This window comes from Austrofundulus limnaeus, unplaced genomic scaffold (genome assembly GCF_001266775.1).
Source record: "Austrofundulus limnaeus strain Quisiro unplaced genomic scaffold, Austrofundulus_limnaeus-1.0 Scaffold149, whole genome shotgun sequence".
Classification (NCBI taxonomy): Eukaryota; Metazoa; Chordata; class Actinopteri; order Cyprinodontiformes; family Rivulidae; genus Austrofundulus; species Austrofundulus limnaeus.
The window spans coordinates 1,034,355-1,051,469 of NW_013952551.1; the positions used below are offsets into that span (position 1 = coordinate 1,034,355).

Genomic DNA, 17,115 nt, shown 5'->3' on the forward strand with positions numbered 1-17,115 from the left:
GTTCTGCCTCTAGAAATAAGTTACTTTTCCCCCTCTCCTTTCCTCCTGCTTCACAGCCAGCGCTTACATGTCCGCAGCATCAATTATGCTAATGCTAGCTGCCTGTCACGTTCTCTCGACCTGGCCACACCTCCGCTCTCTAACCCCCCTTCCTCCACCCACACCCCCTCCCCTACCCACTTTGATGCATTTTTCAAATTTCGCCTTGGGGCGGAGTTATCTTTTCACGGGGGGGTAAGTTACACTTTAAGCTCATCCACTTTGACACTACACTCCTAAAACGTTACTTAAAGCATGACCGTTAATGAAAATGAGACTTTTATACAGATATCAGTCATTGTCCCTGTGCAGTAATGATAATGTTAAGGTTTAGACAAGGAATGAACCCAAATCTGGATGGAGGTGAGAGTTTTTGAAGAAAAATACTTATTTTAACAAAAATAAAACCAAAAAGCTGGCAGGGCAGCTAAATAAACAAAAGCTTAAAGTACAACAAGGGGACAGTGAAGGAAACCACAACTGTTGGTGGAGAAACCAAACAATGAACCAGTGAGGGTGTGAGGACAAGAGAGAGGTATTCATACACAGAGGAAAAGAGAGGATTGACAACAGCTGAGAGAACACTGATTGACAGGTGTGTGTAACAGAAGGAAGTAACAATCTGATGGAAAAGAAGCATAATGATGACAAGGGAACACAAGAGGGAGGTATGACAAAAGACAAAAACACACAACCTCACAATACCTCCCCTCTACGTATCGTCACCCGACGAAATGGTACGGACACGGGAGGGAGTCGGGGGGGGGGTGACAAACAAATGTAAATATATATAGTAAATGGACTGTACTTATATAGTGCCTTTCTATCCATCCAGGACACTCAAAGCGCTTTACACTGCAGACATTCACCCATGCACACACACACACTCACACACTGTTTATGGCAAACTACAACTGTAGTCAGAGCTGCCCTTGGGCACACTGACAGAACAACAACAATACAGGATGGAGGGCAAGAAATGAGACAATGAAAGAAACACAAAAACATGAAAACAAAAAAAACCACACAAAATGAATGAAACCAAAAACCGACAGGAAATGTCCTGTGAAAAAATAAACAACAACAAAAAAGTCACTAGATGGCCCTAGGCACATCTAAAGAGGGCGGAAAGTTCAGGTGGGCACCCAGGGACCCAACAAAGATGAGGAAAGGGCTCAGGCAGACAACCGTGGACTCGGCCGCTGCGGAGGCGGAGCACTGGAGGGCAGCCATGGACTCGGCTGCAGCGGAGGCGGAGCTCTGGAGGGCGACCGTGGACTCGGCCACAGCGGAGGTGGAGCTCTGATGGGCTGCCGTGGATCCGACAGCATCGGAGGCGGAGCTTTGAGCTCTGGAGGGCGGCCGTGGATCCAACCACATCGGAGGTGGAGCTCTGGAGGATGGAGCGGGACTCAGCCGCGGAGGAGATGGATCTCAGGTGAGCGGCCTGGAGCCCGGCCACAACGAGGATGGGGCTCTGGAGACTCTGGAGGGGCTGGCTCTGAAGACTCTGCAGGGGCCAGCTCTGGAAACTCTGCAGGGGCCGGCACTGGAGACTCTGCAGCTGGTGGTGAGAGCTCAGGTGGGGTGGAGACCTCAGCTGCAGATGGCAAGGAGTCCTCTGGAGCAGAGACCGGTGTAGACTCAGGAGACTCAGGCAGGCTCGGGGACTCTAAAATTCAACCCGAGGACCCTGAAGGCTCTGGTTCTGGCACGGACTCCGCGGACTCTGGTGCGAGCTTGGGCTCAGAGAGTTCTGGTGCTGACACAGACGCTGACTCTGGAGGTACAACAGCAGCAGCAGACGTTGAGAGTTCAGGTGGGGCTGACGTAGAGATCTCAGGAGCAGAGATCAGCATGGAGACCTTGAGAGCCTCAGGCAGACCCAGGGATTTCACAATCTGACCCAGGGGCTCAGTAGGCTCATGCTGGCCTGGGGACTTCACAGTCTGACCTGGGGGTCTTGTAGGCTCAAGTGCTGGTTCTGGCTCTGAAGACTCTGAAGCTGCAGCAGGCGTGGAAAACATCTCCTCCAGAGCTGCAGTCATAAATACTGCCACAGCAGCCAGGGTGTTGACCACCACCTCCTCCCCCCTAAGACCTTCCACACAGGGGGTAGCAGCGTCGAATCTCACCGGAGTGTAGATGGCTGTAGAAAGCGTCGACATTCAATGGAGCGCAGGAGGCTGTGGAGGCATCAACCCTCTGGGGAGCAAAAATGGAGGTGGAGGCATCGATCCTCTCACAGGAGCGAAGAGCGCAGGAGGTGGAGGCATAGATCCACTCGGAGGTGCTGGAGGCTGGAGGTCTCAGTAGCCCTCTTAGAGGTGACACAGGAGTGAGAGATGTCCGGGACCCCCTCAGAGGCAGCACTGGAGGAGGCGACATCCGGGACCCTCTCGGAGGAGATGTTGATGGGAGAGGAGGAGGCGGGACTGGAGAGCCAAAAATCATCGGCCCGGCAGAACAGTAGCCGATGTACTTGGGGCAGTTGGGATCGCTCTCAGGATCAAAGTCGGGGTCATATTCAGGCTCAGGAGGGACCGCCACCTTTCTCCGCCGACATAGGTGACGCTGAGAGGAACCAGATGCAGGAGTGGGCTTCACCGCCAGGCGAGTTCCCCAAAACTGCATCTTCGCTCTCGTCTCCTCCCGAAGGAGAGGGGATGACCTCAACCTCAGGACCTCAGCTGTTCAATCACATGGCAATAAATAAATAATACTGTGACTCATGAATATTAAACAAATAAGGATCAATATTTTGAGGGCAAACTTGAAAAAATATCACCTTGATTGCACAAAAACAGCTAAAATCATGTCACACCAATGAAATAATACTGTGACACATCAATATTAAATGAATAAGGATCAACGTTTAGAGCAGATTTGAACACATAGACCCTTTGTGCTTCTCTACTCTTCTTTCAGCCAGTTGCTGAGAAAAACCAACTGGTTAACATTTTCTGAACGTATAGCTGATCACTTCTTGTTAACAATGTGGCCTGCTAGGGAAAAGAGTCTTTCGCAAAGAACAGTGGAGGCTGGAGATGCGAGATATTTGTGGGCAAGCAGAGCAAGCTTGTTGTGGACTCCACAATGAGCAGCCCACCACTGCAGGGGACATTCATCCATAATGATAGTAGGCTCTGCCCTGTACCTGTGTATGTCTCTGTCAGGTTACAGTCATGTCTTTGGTCTATGAGAAGAAACTGGAGTAGTCTGAGAAAACCCACACATGCCTAGAGAGTACATGCAAACTCTACCCAGAAGGGTCTCCGGCTGAGATTCAATCCAGCAACCTTCTCGTTAAGAGGCAAGAGCTCTACCAGCTGAGCCACCCAGTATCAACACTTATGATGAAAATCAGTTATTGCTGTCACAAATAAATGCGTTTACTGGCACATGGGCTAGTGCCTATACAGTTTGTGAAACTGTGCATACCATGATGATCACAATCCACAAGTCGTGTGTTTGCACTAGCTCAACCTGTTGGTGAAAACGCTTAGGATAGTGTTTTTCAAAGTGGGGGCCACCAGGGAGGCCTCGGGATGCCGGACGGAAGATGAGAAAAAAAACAAAAAACATCTAATAAATATTTTAAATCAATATCAATAAGTCAAATCTGTTTTTCAATAATTTTAAAATACTATTTTTATTTTAATATATACAGTATGAGAACTTAGAAATTAGATTTATTTTGTTCTGTTCTTATCATCAACGGTTTGTTGAAAAGTAGTTTTTTTTTTCCAGTGGGAATAGAATAGTATTTAAAACATGTTAGTTAATAAAAGTGTTACTCTAAATGAATGTAATAATTATTGAATAGTGAATAAAAGTGAGAAAAAACATTCGAAAAGTTGATGTTTCCTTACACATTTTGTATCATTGTTTGTGGGTTCCCAAGAAGGTCCCTGGCAAGAGCGAATGTTGGGGAGGAGGGGTGCGGGGGTATGGCATGGAAAAGTTTGGGAACCCCTGGCTTAGGAAATACATAAATTCTATTACAAGTTCCTCTTTTTTAACCTGAAAGACCTTGTCACACTATGTTTTAAACAATGTATACAGACCTTTGAAAATGTAATGACTACTTATGCTTGTGCTTAAAGTTTATATATTTGATCTAAAGGTTAACATTACAGTATGTATATAAGAGGAATCTATTTTTTTCTATCTTCAGCGTCCGACAAAACTTTCACAAGTTGGCGTGTTGTCTAAAATGTTAGTTTGACAGGGCTTTAAAATACAGATACAAGCTAGTCTTTAACAATGTTTAAAGCTAAATCTTGTCAAAGGCACTGGTAAATCCTGCTGATTTTTTTCTTTAGATCATACAGTTTAATATCCTTGCTGTGTTCTTACACCTAACATTTCCAGATGTGAGAAAAGTCAGCCAATGAAGCCGACAGGATTGTATTTTAAATCACTGCTTCTGATTCTGAAGTAACTGGGTTAAATGCTTTGTGAGGAAACACACACAATAAAATAATAATAATAATATTATTAATAATAATAATAATAATAATAATAAAAAAAAATAATAATAAAATCACTCAGCTTGATGATTGATGTGCATTTTGTCAAAGGTCTGTGTTATTTTCCTCTGAGGATTTATCAACCCCCTAAACACTGTTTGTGTAACGCAGGCACAGAAAATCAGTGACCAGTTTTCAAATAAGGAAGTTCCAAAAGACAAAGACAAATGTGTTTGACGCAGGCGAGCAAAAAGGTCAGCGTCGCAATCAACACCCAGGAACTTTATGTTAAATTTAGACGAAAACGTCATCAGCAGCGTTGCACTTTGGTGGATTAAAACTTTGCTGGAAAGCTTTCGTTGCAGAGGAATCAGCTGAAAATAGCAGCACAACAGTAGCATGAGTGTGCATCATTATATTGTTGTCAGCTTGAATAGCTTTATCTTCACTTCTCCAGTCTCTTGACTCCTCCACTGCATGTGTTTGTCTGCTCCACTCCACTCTCCGCACAGCAGAGCAAATTATGCCTTTTAAACCAATGTGAGTGTTCATGTAGATGTTTTAAATGGAACACATCTGCCAAAACAAAGTGATCAAATTCTTTCAGTAGCAGTGGGGTTTGCTCAGTGAGTGACGTTTGGACCAGCACAACAACCTCATCATCTTCTCCAGTGTAAGAAATCATAATCGACAAACTGAGGTCAACCACTTTCTAATAAGATGCACAATTCCTTTTGACCGGCCCAGTACAATGAAAGTAAAGCTGAGCTGCCAGCCGCAGTGCAGACCAGTAACAAAATCAGAGTGATGCTATCATTTTCAGTACCTCTGCTGTGAAATGCTGCAGTTTGTGTTTTATTAAAGCAAAAATGTTAGCCGTGCCCACTCCTACTGCAGCACACTCACTGAAAATCTGACTATTCACCTAAATGTTTCGTTTACATCCGCCAGTCAGAGCTGGAGCTCTTGGTGCTGACTCACCGACTCGGTGCTGAATGCCAATTGTAACCCGTCCAATTACAGTTAAAAGCCAGATTATAGTGCTTTCTAGTTCTTTTTTTTCCCCCTTTCCTTTCTTTCCATTGTCAAAGTGCCTTCACAGTCTACGAGAGGAGCTGATGAGACACCGAACACCAGTGGAACAGGAAACTGTCGTGCAAACACAAAAACACAATTAATGAATACAGATAATTAGGAACTTTGCTATGGCTGCTTGAAAACAGGAAATGTTAACGATGTTAACAAGATGAGATGTTGCACAAGCAGCTTTTTCTGTTTGTTAGCTTCAGCGTTGTAATCATTCAGGATTTTTATTCATTTATTTTGGAGGGGGGTGAGGAGTATAAATTTACAATGTATAAAATATTCTTTGTTTTGATATACCATTTTGAGTTTTTCAAGACAACAGCAGCTTCGAGGTGATTTTGCTCGGAAATATGCAAAATAAAAGAGAAACTAATTACAGTTGTTTTATGCACAGCCCATGACGAGATGCTCTTTCATTTGTTTATTTGGTATAAAATTTAATAAACATGCTACAAAACTATAACTTTTGAAACAATAAAAAACATAACTGTTATAGCCAGTCACGATTGCTTTTTTTTAGATCAAGTAGTAGAAAAAAGAAGCAAAAGCATTGGCAGCTGTGTTTTTTGTAGAGCACAAACCCAAATTGTTATTTGTGCTGAAAGAGACATTTGATTTATGTACATTTGCTTTGATTACATGTGTTAATAGTTGCCATTTTGAAGGTTTGTATAAATGCCCAAAGCTTTCTGCTCACCATTTAGATCCTTTTAGTTGTTAATATGAAACATTCTTACACTAATGGTTGTATGAGAGATTATATAAAACACAATCTACATATTAAGCCATTCCCATTGTCTACAGTATGTCTACAGTAAAGCATCTGTTTTGTGTTGTTTCAGGTTCAGAAATGGTTGAAGCTCAGTGTCAGCGGTTTGAGGTGAGGAGCACTGATGGTGAGCGAGTCCTGTTCTCTGCAGATGAAGAAGAGATCAGCATTGGAACTGAGAAACTTAAAGTTACAGGTGGGATTATGCATTAAAAAACATGTATTTTTCGTTTAGTTTAGACACCACTGTTCATTTTAAATTTGTCATTTAATTCTCTGACGAGAAGCAGCAATACAACTGAAACTACCATTTTAGTTCAGCTCATTTTTGTTGTCATAGACATCAAGAAATGCAATGTAAATACAATACAATGTTTTTTTGTTTTAATTGCATCTATCTGTCTGTCTGTGTGTGTACACAGAGTACATACTGAATACTGTATTATGCCAAAACCTGATAACCAGCACAACAAATCATTTTCTGTATTCTACAAGTATAAAATACTGTAAAGCACACATGAATCAGATATTTTGTTTATTTTCCAAATTCACAAGTAAATCAAGAGTTTTACTGTTTATTACAGACAAGTAGAAGATGGTTAATTTAGAATTGTGAAAATATTTTAAGACGCCTCCTCAGTTTTATATCATTTTACACATATTTTGTCATGCCACAACAAAAGACATTTTTTTGCAAAGTCAAAACAAAACAAAAAAAAACCATATACAATATTTTAATACGTTTTTTTGTACAATCTAGTAAAATAGTTTAAAATTTGTAAAAAAAAAAAAATACAGTAAAATAGATAGTACTATCTTTTTTACCCTTCAAGTTTGGGGCAGTCAGAATCAGTCAAGCTGGACAAGTTTAAATGTGCAGCTTAAGTGCAGATTTAATTTGAGCTTCACATTTGCTCCCTGCTTTGACCACTCAGCTTTTTCTGTAGCATTACCTCTTGAAGTTACTTGAGTTTGTTTTATTTTTGTGTGTTTTGTGTTGTCTTGTTGAGATGTAAACCCTCTGACACAACTTTGAATGCTGAAAACTCTGGAGAATATTTTCAGCTCTTTTTCTCTCATGGTCTGAGAATCATCCAGGTGCAATTTTGCAAAGTCCCGGCAAGCTGCCATGAGTTGTTTTAGAAGAATGTCTTCTGTGTGATCATTCTACCATGAAAGCCTAATGTGTGTAGCGCTGCACCACATTTTGACATTCTCAAAGGTTTAGAAGATTTCAGAGGATCACTGTTTCTCATTTTAACTGCTGTTTTGATTTTCCTGTTTTGGGTAATTTAAAAAATGTCATTTCTAATTCTTAATTATTCATTTGAACAACATTTCACCTCCAATCTGCTTTTACTTTCTGTTCAATCTTATTAAATATGTTCTACAAAGAACTAAAATTAATTCATAGATGTATTTTAAAGACATATGTTTTGACAAATACTGCATCAAAAGACAAGGTACTGTACAACTTAAAAGTCCATGTAAAACATGTTTTAGAACATCTGAAACTACTGTCAGCGAATCACCACAAAATAAATAAATAAATAAAATAAAAAACTTAAACAAAAATAAGGAACTTTGTGTTTGGTAGATTATTTATTCATTTTAACATTGCCTCTTGACAATAAATCTTACATTGTGGAAAGCCTGTTAGTTTCCCTTTGCCATATTTGTAAGGAACATGCATTTGTGGGATGAGCAGTTTTAGCTGAGTATGTCTGTTGCACACATGAAACATTTGCCAAATCATTTCTGCTACATTTATTTGATTAATTTAGTTTATTTTGCTGTTGTTTTTGACACTTGTTTTGAGCTTCTGGTCCCCCCAGGTGTTGCCAATCAAGTGACCGGTATAAAATGTTTTGCCAAGAAGGACTGTTATAACAAATAAATAATCTACCACACACACATTTTACTTTACATCTTACTTTTAGAGCTTAGTATATATTGAGGTGAGGAGATGAAAAATTATTTTAAGGGGTGTAGGACTTACATAGTGCACTGTATTTTCCAGGCACATACTTCAATTCTATACCACTATCAAGTAACTATGTTACCTTCAGTTGTAATGAAAATGCTGTATATAAATCTGAATGCCTGGAAATTAACCTCTGTCTCTAAGAGCCTCCTACCATTTCTGACGCCCCCTCTTCAGCATGTCTTCACAACAATGTTTTGAGGGAGGGGTGCTCTGTGGGGTGGGAGCTCTGCTGGGGACAGAGCCTCCAGGGCGGAGCTATGTACAAATACCACAGGAGATTCAAGGATTTTGCAAACATGCATTAATGAGTCAAAGCAACACTAGCTGTGTTTCCATTGTCCATAAAAATGCGCAAATTAGAATTGCAAAAATAAATTTGCTTATTGGAAACATGCCAGTTTCGAAAAAAACTTACATTTTTTTTTTTTTTACAAAATGGTTTTGCATTAAGATATGGTTGTTTTTCAGCTGTATCAAAATTGGTGTATTTCGCAAAACTGTAATGGAAACACTATTTTCGCATCACAAGAGTCACATGATCAACAACCGAATGTTTCTACTGGCAAAAAAGACAACAAAGACATCAGGAAGTAGAAGTAGTAGTAAAATCATCAAAGTAGTAACAGAAAGTAGTAAAACCACTGACTACAATTTCCCAAAAACGCCACATACGTACCTGCTCCCAAGCAGAAGGGGCTTGTTGCTCGAAATCCTCAATAAGATGCCGACGTCTCCTCTGATGGCTGATGATGAGCGCTAGTGCCATGGTAGAAATATGAATATATCTCATGTAAGTGTTTACATCCGTTGCTGCCATGTTTGTAATGACTTATCACGAGAATAAACGTATTCACGCGTGATTTTAATAGGATTTCTTACTTAAAAGAAACACCGCAATTGCGAAACTGTGTTCTTTTCACATTACCAGAATATCAACAAAGTTTTGCACACATTTGCAATGGAAACACAGCTACAGAGTAAGTTTTTGATGTGGGAATGACATATGATATAAAGCTCAAACAAGTTGATTTTGTATACCCCCCCCCCCCATTAAGATTTTAAAAACCGTGGAAAACATTAAAGTATTTAAAAATCATTTTTGAGACTGTTTAGTATTGATGGGCTGTACTGAGTGAAGCCAAACATAATCGGGAGCAGCACAGACCTTTTACTGCCCGTAGTTTTGTTTCAGTGGTTTGTTTCCATGTTATTGTTGATGACTAACACAACAGGCATTGACGTGAGCCTTAAAAATTAAGCTTTCAAAGGTGAAGCTTTAACTACATGTGGACACACAGTGCTTTAGACAATTTAGAAAAGGCACTCAAAGAGGATGAGAGCATAGAGGTGACTGTTAAATTGTTGTCCTCTACTTTGTGATGGAAGAAATAAAATAACTAGTGGAAAAAAAAAAATATATATATATACAACATATCTCTTTAGTCCATGCACTGATGTCTGCTGGAGTCATGCCATGCTTCTCTTAACATCTACATTATGAATTTAGCACATTATTCCTTTGAGTGTACAATGTTTTTTTTATTGAGTGTACAATGTTGTCAAGTGTGTTGATTTCAGATCAGTAGCTTTGCTTGGAAAACACTTCATGGGACACTGTGCACTAAGACAGGTGCCACCAAACGGAGGATGACAAGCTCATAAACATTTCATGTAATCAACAAAGTGGCAATGAAACCCAAAAGCAAGCAAGGAAAAAAAACACTGCCATATTGTCAGAAAGATTAACAGCATTGTGTAAAACTGAAATAAACAACGGGACTTAAAAAGGTCCACTTTAATTTTCATTATTGTTTTCAGAAAGTGTGAGCTTTCAAGGACGCCCTTGATTCTTCTAGAAAACAAATTTGGCAAACGCTGTTTCAGTTCTGAGCAACGTCTCAGTCGCCTTGTTATCTATGGGCCTGCCAGTGAGTAACATTGCCTCATGCAGTATTAAATTTGTACTGGTGCTGAGCTTTCAATACAGCCTGTATCGTCTCAGCAAGAGCCGGTGCCAAGCATCTGTTCACAGCTGCAGAGGTAACTGCTGGACACGGGGGGCTAAGTACGTCATTATATCAGAGCCAACCTTTACATTTCTATAGGAAATGTGTTTTGAAAAGAAGAGAATGCAATCTCAGTGATATTTTTTTATGATATCATCAAAAAAAGAGAAATCTTGCTTTTAGGATTTGATTAAATATTTAAGATATTTACACCAGCAGTTGCAATTTTTGTCAACATTTTTTTCCAGCTCTTAAAACTATTTATTTCTTTAGTGTTTGCACAAAAATGCAAACACTTTCTTTGTTACACAAGATCTAAGGCTCTGTAAACCCTTAAAATATCTGTCAAGATTGTGCTTCATTCACCACAACAGATCACTGTGTTCTCGTTTCTTCCTCTTTTAACAGGGAGTGAAGGAGTGGTGTTCAGCCATTCAGTTGAGACTTCACATGTAAGGGCAGAACCTTTCCAAGATCTAAAGTAAGTACTTTAAACAACTGTCTTCTGTCTCAGCATTGCAGGTGAAAAACTTAAGCGGCTTAGTCAGATAATGACGAGCTCTATGGACAGCAAGCTAATGACTTGTAATGAGCCCCGAGCAAAAAAATTAAAAAAAATTAAAAAAAGACATGTGGTGTTGACTGGCAGTCTGACAGGCCTGACAGAAGGTAACAAAAGCTGCCATGTACAAGGGTCGGACTGTCACCAAATGGCGCATTCCACTAAAATGTGCACTGAACACACTGTACAGCATAGATACAATGTAATATGCATACATTTTACTTGCTTTTTACACCCTTAAAAAACAACAATTTTGAAGCTCTAAGATGAAAACATGATTGATCTGATGATCATCATGTGGTTAAAATTTTATTACAACAGATGTGGAGGGGTCATAAAATCACTGTAAAAAAGCAGACATATAGAAACATTAACTTAAAGGAGGCATATGATGCTTTGAAATCCTTTTTCACATTTAAATCATCCAGTTGGTGTCTATATAAAGTAGAACTGCAAAACTTTGGTCTGAATTCCTCCTTACTGTAACTCCACAAGCCCCTTTTTCACCCCTTGTTTGAGGTGTTTCTCAGATCAACTTGTTTTGATGTTGCACTGTGACCCAAAAAGAATATAAAGCTATATTTGCAGCAACGAGAGAAACAGAATTCTACTTTTCTGCTCTCCTAGAGACTCTAAGTACACAACAAAATGCATTTGAAAAAACTGCATAAAATGTTGATTTTGCATATGTCCCCTTTAAAAACTATCTATATTATTTATAAACTACATTGCAACACTAATAAGGTGAAGGTGAATAAGGTGAAGACATGATTGATCTCATGATCACCATGTGACCAAAATGTTGTGATGGCAAATATTGAGTCACAAAATCACTGGGATGTTAGAAGTTATATACGTATATAAAAAAAATTCTTCAAGCAACAGATGGTCACAGAAAATCTTTGACTAGCAATAAGTCACATGTCAGACTTAGAGACAATAATGACAAATCTAAACCCAAAGCTTGACTGTCAAGGTATTTAACTGTAGGTACTTGGAAATTCCCAATTGTAAAGATCTGCCCCTCATGTAGCATCCTTACATTGCCTGATTTGCACCTTCTGCAAGTTTTAATGTTAAAAACGTGTTTTTTTTTTAGATGTATAAAATATGTGTTTGCAAGCATCAGCAATGGATATTTGAGAACCCACACATTGCAGTGTTTGTTTCCATGATTTTACCCTCAAAGATGTTCATTTCCAATCACTTTTTTTTATTTAAGTCCAATTAATTTACCTATTGTTGGATATTTTACAATGCATAATGTGTTGTCCTTAACACCTGTCACAGTAAAAGAGGTGTCTTTTTTTATAACTGATATTCTAAGTTTCAGAATTAAATAAGTAGGAATGTGGATAAAAACTTTTATCCCACACCAATAATACATTTGACAGCGGATTCAAAATGAACATTAAAAACTCTACAAAATAACATGGAAGTCAAGTGACTGTCTCAAGAATGAAGAAAGTTATGGATCTTTGTATGGGTGTATTCAAGTAAATCATAGCTGAAACAATGGAGTCTATTTGACCATTTTGCCTTGTTTTCCATAATTGCTCATAATTGATGTTTCCATGAAATTTTAGGAAAGATTCATATTTTTATTTTTTAAAGGAAGCATCTTGTATCCTAAAAACAATAAAATTCAATGTAAAGTAGCTGAAAATGCACAAAATAATGTTACTAGGCTCATGTCAACAAGCTGAAATATTAAATCAACCAGGCCAAGCCAGGATTTAACACCACCTGAAAACCGTTTTGACCTTTTTTTTTTTTTGTAAACAAAGCACCTCATCCAATGACAGTGTGCAAAATGTGTCAAGTGTCAAAGACAATTATCAAGACATGGCTAACCTCAGCAAGATTTGTTGAAATTTATAAAAAATAATGAAGCAGGAGTAAATAACAACTGAATGCTCAATCCCACATTGTGCAATCCAGTCACAGTGGTTAAGGAAGAAAATTGCAGCAGCTGATGACGATATATCCGTAATTTAAGCCTTTAGTAAAAATCTTTTCAGAAGCAGTCCTAGAATAGTGTAAAGAATACTTGTTTGTTGTGTAAAAAAGTTAATGTATTTATTAATGGAAGACTATTAAATCAATTTTCATCAGCAGCATTAAATTTCAGAACACTTATGGCTTTCTTGAAAATTTGTCAAGTACTTCACAACTGTCTTCTTCTTCACATAAACTTTGTCAAATTATCATCATTATTTCATTATGCCATAAAACACACACTAAATAAACTGCTACACATTAAACTATTGATGAGCCAACAACACAGTTTACCTTAAACATTTAACAAAAGCAAACAAACTCTCACAACAGTTGTTCTAACCAAGCAATGCATGACAATAATTACTGATCAAAAACGTTTGGTTGTTGATGAAGACTTCTAGGAAATAGGGGCAAAGAGGTAAACAAAGGAGCAGAGTTTGACAGGAGGGGTTATAAGTATGTATGAAATAAATAAAACAAAGCAAATTCCTATAGGAATTCTGAGCAGCAGCAGCAGATAATGAGAGACAGGAAACAGGAAAACATCCACAGCTAAAGTTTTCAATTCCGAGACAATTATGATTTTTATTTATTTTTTTCTAAAACAAAATTTGTTGATATTTGTCTGGTTTTATGTTGACTGTGAGAGACAATATTTTTTAGACAAATAGAAGCACATTGAATGTTCTCATCAGTGGTTAGCTTTGATTTTTTTTCCTCACCAAAAGTGCATTTCTTACAGAGCCTGCCAGGAGTCATGGGTACACATCAAATTTGAGGTTGTAGGAATCAGTTCTCTCGGTTTAGGAAACTGTGCACACACATTTGTAATGTGTTCCCTTTGTTTCAAAAACCATGGACATGGATACACAGGCTGTAATAGGGAACAACATCAATGTGTTTGTGCAGCAGGAATGGTGTTTACTTTTGTTTTCAGTTCAGATGAAAACATAATAGAAACAACAATGGAGCTGAGATGAGGGTTTAGAGACCATACAAGTTATAACATCAGGCTGTAATAGTCAATGACCTCAACAGACTGTCTATGTTTTCCCTAAATGATGCTGGATTTACTGTATATTTTTATAAATGAGATGTTTATACAAATTTTTAATCACATTTTAAGGATTGCATAAAAGATTAAGCCAGTTTGTATATTTTTATCACATAGTCATGGTCAGCGCTTAGAAACGTCATCAGTCCGTCTGTTCACCTTATGAGATGATTTAAATAACGAAGGCCTGTGATGATTCCAACAAAACTGCTAACAAGTGGTCACTACTGAATGTCCAAGCCCTAGTGACATTTGCAAGGTCATGTGATTCAAGATGTCTGCCACCGTAGCCAAACTTTACATCACATACAAATGGCAGTAGCTCCGTAACGAGAGCAGTAGATCTAAATATATGCCATCATACTCTGGGTGTTTTTATATTGCGATATTTTTTGCCATTATTACACTGCACGTGACGGGGGACATCAGCGATGGTTTGTGTCAAGTTCTATCTTGTTCAGCTTGGAGTCTGACTTGTTTTGATTTAAAGAAGGCTGTAGTGAATGGTCTGTTAACAGGAGTATTAGTGATGGCTTGTTTAGAAGTTTTAGATCCTAGAGGTAACATTTGTCCAACATTGTCAGTGTTATTAAGCCCAAAAAAGGATCTATCACAGTGGTTCTTAACCTGGGTTTGATCGAACCCTAGGGGTTCGATGAGTTGGTCTCAGGGGTTCGGCGGAGCCTCTGCCGGAGGTAAAGACACACTTGTGTAAAGTTGTGACGACACTCCCCACTTGGCCATCACTTGCTGCAGAGGATCATGTGAGATTGCTTGGACAATCAGTGCTGGCCCCAAAAAAGTATGATGTGGATTCAAAAATACAAAAAACAAATTAACTTAAAAATATTTTAAATATGTTAAAGTCTTTAGTAAATCCTAATTTTTTTTTATTAGTAAAATAGTAAAAAAATATATTTTGGGGGCTGAATTTTTTTATGGGGCCAAAATACTTTTGGGGGGCCAGAATAAAGTCATACTGTAATTTGTTGTGAGTTCACGCACTGTGTTGGTTTTGTACTTTGAGCAAGGTGATATTCATGCACGACTCATTTTATACACCAGTAAAAAAAAAAAACATTTACCTATCTTGAATTTGGGAAAACAAATCATATTTTATTTATCACTAAAAAAGGTTCAGTGGATGTGCATACAAAACTGGTGGGTTCGGTACCTCAAAAAAGGTTAAGAACCACTGGTCTGTCACTTGTTCTCAAACAAAATTACTTTGTTCGCATTTTCATGAAAGTGAGGAACAGATTTTAAATCAGTGTGTATAGACATGCTCTGATTATAGGTTAAGGTAGTGTTTCCACACTTATTTGAGTCAACATTGTTTTTTCTGTGTTTTAGCTTAAACAGGTACCGTCTGAACCAACATTATGTGTTAACACAGTGCATATTCAGAAGACAGCTGAAATATATATTTTTAAATCTGTATTGTTCAATACAAGATCATATTGAACCTAGAGCACTGTATTGAACAGTTTAATACAGATGCATGTATTGGTGGTGTAATAAGTATTTGATCCCTTGCTGATTTTGCAAGTTTGTCCATTTATACAAATTTCCGTGTGTGTGTGTGTGTGTGTGTGTGTGTGTGTGTGTGTGTGTGTGTGTGTGTGTGTGTGTGTGTGTGTCAGGGGAGTCCAGCTTCCTGCAGGAACTGGCACACACAGCAGTTCTAGTGAGCCACCCAGGACCAAAGTCAGCACCCCCCACCCCAAACCCCCTCCCTCACACACACAGACACACACACACCGACTCGAGGCTACGTTGGGGCCCCTGGAGGTGGGTTAGCACCAGTCTGAAGGAAGGCAGGGAGTGAGGGGGTGTGAGACGTCACAGAAACCCTGTAGAGCTGCAGAGAGGACGGGGCAGATTGCAGATTTACCACATCCAGCAGGATCTGACCTCCCTGCAGGGATGGAGTCACAGGAAGTCTTTAACTGCTCTCTGATTGGTCAGAAACCGGAGCAGAAATCCTCCTACAGTTCTTACAAAGTTTTTTCTGCCACATGTGTAAAAGCTGCAGTGATGACTGCTGAACATTAATGAAAAAAGAGACGTCACAGTCAGCATCTTTAGGCTCATTCCTATTTGAAACTGGACCACTAGAACTGAGTCCCATTGTCTCAGTCTGTCCCTAACATGTAGAAACTGAACCACATGTTGTCTTGTGGGCAAAGACAACCCTACCTGTGATTGGCTGAAGTCTTAGTGTGGGCGGAGTTGACCCTAATCATGATTGGTTGGATTAACTGTCTTGTGGGGCAACTTAAAAGAGGAAGTAATAATAGTAAAAAAAAATATGATTATTAACTGTCTGTGTCCAGTTTAAAACAGAACAATGATTTAAAAAATATGAAAATGTAAACATGATTTAACTTAAAATTTCATGTGGCAAGCTTCTTCCTGACTCAAATTATGACTAATATTCATATTCATATTGATATTTAGTGATCTTTTTACAGGCTGGTTMAGGATGTTTGACTGAGACTAGTTGTTATCGTCTCTCCGTGTGTACGGTGTTCAAACTTCATGCAGCTAGCTGCTTCCTTTCTCCAGTTATCACTAAAATTTATTTAAAAAAGATGTTGCTTCCTGCCTGACTAGAACAAGCTACTCAACAAGTAGGGCTGTCTCCGCCCACATGAAGACCTCCACCAATCAGGAGTAGGGCTGTCTCCGCCCACATNGTGTGTGTGTGTGTGTGTGTGTGTGTGTGTGTGTGTGTGTGTGTGTATGTGTGTGTGCCAATACATGCATCTGTATCAAACTCTTCAATACAGTTCTCTAGCTTCAAAAACCACTTGTATCGAACAATACAGATTTTTAAAACTTATCAGCTGTCTTCTGAATACGCATTGTTGAAGGCTCAGTGGGTCTGCATTTAACCACTCTACCTTGGCCGCACTGTTGAGCGCAGATCCACTGAGCAACTTGCTGTTTCAGCAACATTTAATTAAAAAAACTGTACTTTTGAGGTTATAGAAATGTAAAGCATGGAAATGTGTTTTGAATCGAAAAAAATACTACTTCACTTTTTTCTGATTGTTTGCAAAAACTAAAACTTTTAAAAGAACAAACAAAAAGAAAATTGTGTCATAACTAAAAATAACTAAAAGAGTCATTGAAA

At 38.9% G+C, this 17,115-nt stretch overlaps 1 protein-coding gene across 3 annotated transcripts in view; it reads left to right on the plus strand.

Annotated features, from left to right (window-relative positions):
- The window catches only part of sgcz (sarcoglycan zeta), a 539,914-nt gene that overhangs the window by 434,493 nt on the left and 88,306 nt on the right, over positions 1 to 17,115 (plus strand). For all 3 annotated transcript variants that reach the window (XM_014016646.1, XM_014016647.1, XM_014016645.1), the window contains 2 exons: positions 6,440 to 6,562; positions 10,768 to 10,840. In XM_014016646.1, coding sequence (XP_013872100.1) covers positions 6,440 to 6,562; positions 10,768 to 10,840 — 196 coding nt within the window. The remainder of the gene's footprint in view (positions 1 to 6,439; positions 6,563 to 10,767; positions 10,841 to 17,115) is intronic.